Source organism: Peromyscus californicus, unplaced genomic scaffold (assembly GCF_007827085.1).
Source record: "Peromyscus californicus insignis strain IS unplaced genomic scaffold, ASM782708v3 Scaffold_3__1_contigs__length_106647218, whole genome shotgun sequence".
Lineage (NCBI taxonomy): Eukaryota > Metazoa > Chordata > Mammalia > Rodentia > Cricetidae > Peromyscus > Peromyscus californicus.
Window position 1 is genome coordinate 15,990,001 of NW_026294551.1, and position 10,414 is coordinate 16,000,414.

Here is a 10,414-nt window from a genome sequence, read left to right on the forward strand (position 1 = left end):
AAATAGATTTTGTTTATGAAAGAAGTAGGCAGTTTCCCTAATAAGCAGCCGTGGGGGTCAGAAGAAAATTAACAGAATTGCCCAGCGGGGGAAATGGGAGGGGCTTCCTTCCTGAAATCAAGCCTGGCAATCATTCCCTCTTGTTTAATGGCCCTTGCTTCTGAAAACATATTGGAGGAAATCTCTGGACAATGAGACAGTGGGCCCCGCCAGCTACTGACTCGATATTGTTTGACTTGTTTTAATGGCACACGCTGACTTCATTTTTCCTCTGCCATTTCTGCCTTGTTTATAAATTGTGCTTGTGGCCCACGCAGACAGATAACATGGACGAGAACAGCTTGTACTTAAAAGTAAGCAGTTGAATCTGGACCTGTTCGGGTCTCCAGATTTGGGAAGGAACCCTGACTCTTAGGGGTTGGGAACAAGACAATGCCAGTTATGGTTCCCTTTCCTCCTCCCCAGGGCCAGGAGGGGGCTTCGCTGTGATAGGACCTGCCCCAGGAGTGGGGCTGAGGCTGCTGGAGAGGGGGGTTCCAGTCCTACAGCCTGCTTGTGGGTGACTTCCTGGAGCCTAAGCACCCCTACCGATAAAGTAGAGGTGGAGATAGTGATGACGGTGGTGGTGATAAGGATGATGGTGATGATAACGATGGTGGTGGCAGTGATGGTGATGAGAGGGATGGAGATCATGGTGGTGGTGGTGGTGATGATAATGTTGGCGATAATGATAGTGATGATGACGCTGATGATAATGTTGGTGATGATGATGATGTGGATGATGATGGAAGGAATGTTGACATCAACAGTAACATCTGCCTACTAGGATTTTCTTAAGGGTTAAGTGAGATACTTTGCAAACCCCAAGCCATCACAGAAACCCACTTATCTTCTTTAAAGATCTCTTCCTCAAGTGCTCTGGCAATGGCGGGTGTGGTTAAGAGTTTACTTTATTTGGCTCTGAAATGCCCCCACCCACACACACTCAGGGGAAACATACTCAAGGCTTAAGAGTCAACCAAAGCGAAATCTTGGCATAGGCCTAGGAGACCCACATTCAAGCTTGAGTTGCCCTAACTAGGTGCGTAATCTGTATGTAAAATTCTGTTTTCCATCAGTCATCATTTTAAAAAATTCTGTGTGTGTGTGTGTGTGTGTGTGTAAATGCAGATGTGCACATGATGCAAGCAGGGTAACTTTCAAGAGTCCATTCCCTCCGACTGAGGGATAGAACTCATGTAAATATTCAGGCTTGTGCCTGAATCTTACCCAGCCCCGTTACCACATCTGTAAAGTGGGTGACTTCTCAACCTAGATACTGCAGGGATTAAGTAAGCACTCAGCATACTCCTGAAAGTGCTTACACTGGGTGCTCTTTAGTGCTCATACAGGGTGCTCTCTAGAAGTAGGAATTAGGGCTCCAGGAGAGGAGGTGGAATCAGAGGGCTTTTGGGGTTACTCAGCACCACATTCTGAGCAGAAAGCAGGGCAATCCCATAGCTGAACGTGGGTGGCTAACAGCAAGGCCAGTCCTCACTGTGGGTGTGTTAACCTTTACAAAGTTCCTGGGGCCCTGCTGATGGCCCAGCCCTTCCTGTCTGTGGAGTTGGTCCTGCAGCATTATCCAGAGTGTTGTTTGCCTCAAGAGAGGGAGAACAGAGGCGTCTGGGGAGAGACTTGGTCTGGGGCCTGCAGAAAGTCTGGACACGAGGATCACGTCTCCCTTCTCTGGAGAGCGGAGGAAATGGCAGAAAGCGGCTGCCAGCGCTGGCAGGCCTCCAGCCCCCGGGGCCACACAGCTCTGTTGGCCATTTGTGCAGTTCTATCCTGGCAAAGGAAGGGCTAGAGCCTTGGCCTTCTGGTTGAACCTCTCAGGTCTGCAGCGTGTTCTAAAAGTACCAGACCCAGCAAAACAAAATGGAGACCATCTTAGCTCCCTGCCAGGAAGCCAGGCAGCCTGGTCACCAGGTTCCCAAGATGCCAGGCAACCTTTCCTTCTTCTTTTGCTCCCACCTCTATGAGTTCTACTTGTAGCAAGGTGTCTTGTGTCCACAGAGGGTTCAGAAAAGTGGGCCCTGACGCTTCCTGTTCTCTGGGGTTCTCCATTCTCAAGGGCTGTCTGCTCCCAAATCTCCCAGCATACCCAGCCCCTTTTCTCTGCGTGTTTACAAAATCTTCCAAGTCAATTCAAGTCACTCCTGTGATTGACTCTTGCTCAGTACATGGTGCCCTTGCTGCCGCCAGACTACTTCATAGCAATGTTGTTGATCTAGTAATTGGGAAAGGGTGGGGACAAGGCTCAGTGGGTCAAAACACTTGCATGGCAAGTGTGAGGACCTGAATTCAAATTCCCACAATCCATATAAAAGCCAGGTATCTGCCAGGAGGCAGTGGTGCATGCATGCCTTTAATCCCAGCACTCGGGAGGCAGAGCCAGGCGGATCTCTATGAATTCAAGGTCAGCCTGGTCTACACAGCGAGATCCAGGATAGGCACCAAAACTGCACAGGGAAACCCTGTCTCGAAAAACCAACAACAACAACAAAAGCCAGGCATCTGTAATCCCAGCATTCCTTTGCAGAGATGGGAGGTGGGGAACCCCTAGAAGGTCTTGGGCCAGCTAGCAACAGTGAACAATAAGAGACTTTGTCTCAAACAAGGTGGAAGGTGAGACTGTCCTCTGACCTCCACACGAACCCCACACGAACCCCACAGCGCACACACGTTCACATTCACACAACTGAATATGCACACACTGTCCACACACACACAGACAAAATCACTGATGGAATATGAAATCCTTGGGGCAGAGTCCATCCTCTTTGGTACAGAGAACAGTGCTGGGTCAGCTAAGGGTCCAGGTGCCAGGAGGTGAGTGGGTGACTCACGCTACCATTCGGAGCTCTGTTTGTCGTCATTAGACGACAGCCCAGGTTAGCCGGGAGCTGTCTATACAGCTGAGAGTGGTCTTGAACTCTCGATGTGCCTGAGTGCTGGACTGTAAGCACTGGCTTTTTTTCCCCCCTTTATTTATTTTTTTATTAGAGTAAAACATACACAACCTAAAATTAACCACTGTATTATTGTGAAATATATCTTTCAAGAGCTGGGGTGTGGCTCAGTGTTGGAGCCCATGCCTAGCAGTATGAGGCCCTTCTCTGGCACTTAAAAAAACAGTGAATTCGGTACCCGAGGTACATTCATATTGTTGTGTAACTGTCGCCACAACAGTTCTCCAGAGTTTTTTCCTTAAATTCTTATTCTGCGTTTGTTTGTGCATATATACAGGCATACAAGAGTCAAGGGGGAGCTTTTGGGGGCTGGCTCTCTCCTTCAACCCTCTGGGTCTTGGGATTCGAACTCAGTTTATCAGCCTTGGCAGCAAGCCACCTTGACCCACTGAACCATTTCACCAGCCCTCTAGAAAGATTTGTGTGTGTGTGTGTGTGTGTGTGTGTGTGTGTGTGTGTGTGTGTACAGGCTAAGTGGGTGGTAGGTGTTATCACTCTCCCTGAACCTGGGATGAACACATTTTTCACTAGACTGGAAGCCAGAAAACGCCCCAGAGCTGAAATTATAGGCTGTGTGTAGACCAGGATGGCTTTGAACTCACAAAGATCCATCTGCCTCTGTCAGCTGAGCACTGGGCTCAAAGGTGTGCGCCACCACTCCTAGCCAAAGTTTTTTTTAATTAAAAGGCTGACCCAAGGACCTTAGATGGCCTGGTGACTCACACCTACAATCCCAGCCCTGGGAAGGCTAAGGCCAGAGGACCACTGAGAGCCTCAGGCTGGCCCAGGCTATAGAGTGAGTTTCTGTCTCAAAAACAAAGGCAGACTGGAGAGGGGGTCTGTGTTAGCTAGAGGTCCTGAGGTCCTCACTTGAGCCAGATGTGAGATCTCTGGGACCTGATGTTCCTCTCTGTGCAGGGTCTGTGGGACACCACACTGGGTTCCCGCGGGTCCTTGATGCAGTGGCTTGCTACTGATGTGCCGCAAGAATGCAGGGGTGGAGACCGCAGCTCCTGAGGAGCAGGCGTGGAGAGGACGGAAGATGGGTTGGGACAACCGTTGCTCTAGAAGTTGGCTTCCCAGAGGATGGCGGCGTAGTTGCCAGTGTTTTTGTTTGAGTCAAGATCTCATATATCCCAGGCTAGCCTAGAACTGGGCTTTGAACTTGTGATCCTCCTGTCTCTGCCTCCTGGGTGCTGGGATCACAGACATGTACCATATATGGTGCTGGTGATGGAGCCTAGGGCCCCTTGCAACGCTAGGCAAGTACTGTACCCAAGGACCCACATCCCAGTCCCTCTGCAGTTCTCTTAGGCCGTACTACTCCAATTTACACCTCTCTCCTCCGGGGGAATCTCTAGTCCTGAGGGCATGGCCTAACGTGTCCTGTCTTCTTTCCCACAGAGAACGAAAGACTCCCTTGATGGAACTTAAGACAACCAAGACAGGTGCACATGCCTGAGAGGACGTCCGTGTCCAGAGAAGAGCAGCCGATTCCCGTATCCCAAGAGTCCTGTGCACTTATTTATGAACCGGCCCTGGCCCGCCCCACTGAAAATAGCAATTCCTCGGGCCAAGCCATCCATCCTCAAATCCTCCCGCCTTATTAATGTTGGGTGTAAAGAGAATCAGAGGCACTGTTTAGTGGCCAGCCTGACCGACCTTCCAAGCTAGAAGCAACTTGCAATTTGGAAGAGTGAGAGGAGGTTCGGGGTGAAGAAACCCCTGGGGTATTTTGAAGCTCAAATACTGTGTCTCAGAGAGACAAGGCGCTGTTTCGTGCCTCCTGCACAGAAGCCGGTTTTTGTTCCAAATGGTCTGGACTCGGGAGTTAGATTTTTGTTTTTTTGTTTTTTCTGTCTTTCTTTTTCCTTCTGGGCTGACCTTGTTCCTTGGAGGTATCGAGTGCTGCTCGGAGAGCGCTTCACCTCGTCCCCTGGACGGTGGCTTCACTCGTTGCGGGGTTTGGGGGCAGCTGATTGGGAGCAACGCCTGTGGAGTGGGGGACCTGGAGTCAAGCCTCAAGCAGGCAATGCCAAAACTAGATTGGAGCGAGCGCCGGTGACCTTAAAGTGCTTTCCAGATCTTTCTTTTCCTCTCCCATGCTGAAGGCCTAAAGAGGAGAGACAGTTGGAAACCGTTGGCTACGGCAAATGGTATTTTTTTTTCTTAATAGTAAAAGGAAATGTGTACTTTTCTCACTAATTTTTCTTTATTTATTCCCTGCTAAAGAAACAATCTCCGGCTAGAGAGATGGTTCAGTAGTTGGGAGCAGTGGCTGCTCTTCTGGTAGACCCGGGTTCAATTCCCAGCACCCACAGGGCAGCTCACAACTGTCCCTTGGAAAAAGACTACTGGCCTGTTTCTCTCTAGTTCACAGGAAAAAAAAAAAAAAAAAGAAAAAAAAAAAGAAAGAAAGAAACGATCTCCTGAGGTCCCAGGCTGTTCCCAAGGGTGGCTTGAGTGAGGGATGGGAGCTGGCTCCATTTCGCTGTGGAACACTCATACCTAACATTATCTTCCCTGTTTGCCTCAGCCACCCAGCTGCAGGACCCCTGAGGAGTGTTGTATTAAATAAAATTGATTTTTACTCTTCAGTGAACTGTGAAGTGTCATCTTCTGAACCAGGCCACGTGCCAGGAGAATGAATAACTGTAGCCCTAAGGGACTCCGGCTGCCTCTGGTGTCGGAGAGAACCAAGCTGTTCTGTCTGTGGGCGGAGCCTCACGTGGACCAATGGCTGGGGTCGCTGGGTTCTTTGCACTGTTCCGGGGGTCCTACTCAAGTCCGTGCGTTTGCAAGGCAGGCGTTTTACCAACTTCTCTGTCTTCCCAGCCTCCACCATGCTTTTTTGTTTCTCATTTTGTCTTGTTTTTATTCATTTTATTTTACTTTATTCTGTTTTATTTTGAGATGGGGTCTCACTGTGTGTAGTTCATTATAGTCCAGGCTGGGCTGGACTTGAAACTCATTATGTAGCCCAGGCTGGCCGCAAACTCTCGATCCTCTTGCCTCTCCCTCTAAAGGGCTGGACCATCTTTCATGCTTCTTCCTTCCCCTCCTCCTTCCATCCAGTTCTCTCTCACGTTCTCTTCTTCACATTCAATAGTCAGAACAGAGCTGAAGTGAGCGCCAACTTACAGTTACTGATGAGTTCTACATTCCCAGTGGTTTATTCCAAAAGCCAATACACGGGATATTTTCTGTAAGGTTGTTTTCCGAATGTTTCACCCTTTGCAGATGATTTTTTTCCCAAGTGTTTACTGGTTTTTAGGAAAAAGTCCCTCGATGAGGACTTTCTTCCTCCTGGCCTGGGTGTGGTTTTCCTGGACTAGCTTGGCACAGGCTGTCTGGTGTGGTACCAGCAATTGTTCCTTCAGTCTCTGGTGTACCAACACTCCCTCCTTCAGCCTTGTGTTGTTGGGACCAGAATTTGCAACGTGAGGAAAACTCTTCCCACTGTCAGGACCTTTACAGGGTCCCAGGAAAAGGAAGTGAGCCTGGAGCGGATGCCGCCGTCTCTAGAAGCTCCTCCATGCCACCACGTACTGACTGGAAGTGTGTGTGCCCGGCTGGGGATGTGGCTGCGTGGGTAGAACGCTTGCCTGGCACGCACTAGATCAGGAGGTAATGAGGCGGCAACTAGGTTATTTTTTTCTAACAAACCCAATAAATACTTGGAAAAATAATCCACTAAGGATCAAATATACGCAGAAAGCAACTTTACAGATTTTTGGAAGTGCTAGGTTCTATTCCCCCCATTCCATTCCCCGACTCCTCCTCCCCCCACTCCACTCCCCACTCCTCCCCCCACTCCAATCCCCACTCCAATCCCCACTCCAATCCCCACTCCTTCCTCCACTCCTCCCTCCCACTCCACTCCCCACTCCTTCCCCCACTCCACCCCCCTCTTCCCCCTCCTCCCCCCCACTCCCCCCCCACTCCACTCCCCACTCCTCCCCCCCCACTCCTCCCCCCCCACTCCTCCCCCACCACGCCCACGCTGCCCAAAACCAGGTGTAAAGGTTTTTTCTGATTGTGGGCTTGACAACCTAGAACCACCTGGGAAGGGAGTCAATGAGGAGCTATCTAGATCTAACTGGCCTGTGAGCATGTCTGTGGGGGATTATTTTGACTGCTTTCCTCGATGTGGAAAGACCCAGCCTGAAAGTGGGCAACACCATTCCCGTGTTTGCGCCTCTGGACTATGGAAGGGTAGAGAGAGCCAGCTGAGCAGTAAGCACGAGTACAATCATCCTCTCTACTCTTGACCGTGGATGTGACTAGCCAGTCCAAGCTCTTGCCAACGTGACTTCCCAACTGTGATGGGCCATAGCCTGCCACTGTGAGATGAGATAAATCCCTTTTATCCCCCCTGTTGCTTTTCGTTGGTTTTTTTTTTTTTTTAATTTTAAAGATTTGTTTATTTTGTGTATGAGTGCTTGGCCTGCATGTGTGCCTGGTTCCAGAGGAAGTCAGAAGAGGGCATCAGATCCCCTGGAACTGGAATTATTGGTGGTTGTGAGCTGCTCCATGGGTGCTGGGAATTGAACCCAGGTCTTCTGCAAGAACATGTGCTCCTAACCGCTGAGGCATCTCTCCGGGTGCTTCCCCACATCAGAGGATTTTCTCAGAGCGATGGGAATGAAACAAAAACACCCAGTGTGATGACAGACACCTGTGCTTCCAGTACTGGGGAAGCAGAGGCAGGAGGTCAGAAGTTCAAGGTCAACTTTGGCTATATAGCTAGCCTGGGCTAAATGAGAGCCCCATTTCAAAACCAAAACAACGACAGACTGTGTGTCCTGAGCCAAGATGAGTTTATTTTGCTGGTAGCTTCTCTGGTAAGTTAGTTTCTGAAGAAAAGTTGACAAAAAGGCAAATTCTTTTTACGTGTGTGTGTGTGTGTGTGTGTGTGTGTGTGTGTGTGTGTGTGTTTATGCACACACACCATAGTGCCTAGCTGGAACCAGAGGACAACATTCAGGAGTTTTCTTTCCACCATGTGGGTCCCTAGTAACTGATGTGGGAAGGCCTGCCCAGTCCATTGTGCAGCAGGTGGTCCTAGGTTGTATGAAAATTTTCAAGCCCAGCAAACCATGGAGAACAAGCCAGTAAGCAGGGCTCCTCCGTGGCCTCTGATTCGGCTCCTGCCTCCAGGTTCCAGCTTTGAGTTCCTACTGACTTCTCTCAGCCATGGGCTCTGACCCGGAAGTATAAGGTGAGACAGACCCTTTGCTTCCCCAGCTCTCTCTTAGCCATGGTGTTTCTCCCAACAGAAGCACACTGAGCCATCTTACAGGCCCACATGTTCTTTTTACCCTGAAGCTTCTCCCTGGGATCCATTCAGTCCATCCTCTACCTCTGCACATTTGGAGCTTGGCTTATTTAGGAAGGATCCTGAAAGTATAGACGTAAGCCAGGCAGGATTCCTCTGGGCGCTTGTGGAACAGAGGGTATCAAACCCTTTGGTAATGGACTTATTATTATTATTATTATTATTATTATTATTATTATTATTATTAATGCATGCTGCCCAGGGTGGGTGCTGGGAACTGAACTCAGGTCCCCTGAAATAGCAGTAAATGTTCATATCATCTGAGTCATCTCTCCAACCCACAACTAATTCTCTTGAGAACTAAATTAGGGTCCCATGAGAACTACCTTAATTCCTTCAGAATTCAGTACCCTCAATGGTGGGGTCTGGTGGGGGATCTAAACAGCCCCCACCAGGGCCCACCTCTTCTCAATATCACCACCATGCTTCCAACACATAAATACTTGAGTCATTCAGACCATGTCCACCTTAGCAAAGGCTGAGGCCACTGAACACTTGGTGAGTTCAAGTCCCAGGCCTGCTTACAGCCCAAAATTGTCAAATTGGTAGAACCAATGCCAGATGAAAAAAAGCATGTGGAGAGCGGGGGTGAGCTGCAGGTGGGATAAGGAAAGATAGAGTGGTAGGGGCCACTTTAAGACATAACCACAGTGACTTCTGCTCATCAAAAAGCCACCAGAAGCTGGCTGTGGTGGCACATCCCTGTCATCCCAGCACCTAGGAAGCTAAGGCAAGGGAATTACTGAGTTCAAGGCCAGTTTGGGCTACATTGGGAGCATCAGGCCAGCCAAGGTTCCTTAGCAAGACTCTGTCTCAAATACATAAATAAATAGCTGGAGAGACGGCTTGGTGGTTAAGAGTGCTTGCTGCTCCATCATGAGGATCTCAGTTCGGATCCCAGCACCCACATCAAGCAGCTCTTCACAGTCTGCTACTCCAACTCCAAGAAATCTGAAGCCCTCTCCAGGCTTCTGCAGGTACCTACACACACATGTACACATACACCTCCACAGACATATACCCACACCTAAATAAAATAAAATAGGGAGATGATTCAATGGTTAATAGCACTGCTCTTCACACACACACACACACACACACACACACACACACACACACACACACCCGAGACAGAGTTTCTCTGTGTAGTTTTGGAGCCTGTCCTAGAACTCACTCTGTAGACCAGGCTGTCCTCGAACTCACAGAGATCTGCCTGGCTCTGCCTTCCAAGTGCTAGGATTAAAGGCCTGCTCCACCACTGTCCGGCTACACTGGCTACTCTTGCAGAGGACCTATGTCTGGTTCCCAACACCCACGTGACGGCTCACAACCTTCTGGAACTCCAGTTGCAGGGGATCTGAGGCCCTCTTCTAGCCTCCAAGGGCACCAGGCACACACCATACATATACATGCATAGAGACAAAACAGTCATATACATAAAATAAGTCTTTTCAAAATAAACAAACAAAAAGAACCCCAGACAGAAAACAAAATAAATAAATACCCCAGAAAATCTTAAATAGAAAAAAAAAATGTAAAAGTCCAGGAGTATATAAAATAGATACTGGCTGGGCAGTAGTGACGCACACCTTTAATTCCAGCACTCGGGAGGCAGAGCCAGGTGGATCTCTGTCAGTTCAAGGCCAGCCTGGTCTACAGATTGAGATTCAGGGCAGGCACCAAAACTACACAGAGAAACCCTGTCTCGAAAAACCAAAATAAATAAAATAAAATAGACACTGATATTTATTTAAGGATATTGATTAGTGCTATGTGCTGTGGTATATACCTTTAGTCCCAGCATTCAGAAGATGGAGGCAAGTGGATCTCTATATATGTTCAAGGCCAGCCAAGGCCACATAGTGAGATCTTCTCTAAAATACAACAACAACAACAATAATAATAATAGTTATTAGCTAAAGGATGAAGAACAATTTTATTTTTTTAAGCAGCATCAGAAAACAACTGTTGTCCTGCTCTTCAGTGAAGGACAATTTCCTGTTGCCACAAAAAGGTGAATTTGCTGGGTGGGCAACCCTTCTCTCTGGGATACAATAAGTAGATT

At 48.7% G+C, this 10,414-nt stretch overlaps 1 protein-coding gene across 1 annotated transcript in view; it reads left to right on the plus strand.

The window, feature by feature from the left end:
* The window catches only part of Pecam1 (platelet and endothelial cell adhesion molecule 1), a 97,181-nt gene extending 91,573 nt beyond the window's left edge, over nucleotides 1–5,608 (plus strand). Inside the window, 1 exon segment of the mRNA XM_052757356.1 lies at nucleotides 4,416–5,608. Coding sequence (XP_052613316.1) covers nucleotides 4,416–4,435 — 20 coding nt within the window. The 3' untranslated portion in view covers nucleotides 4,436–5,608.
* The last annotated feature ends 4,806 nt before the right edge of the window (nucleotides 5,609–10,414 follow it).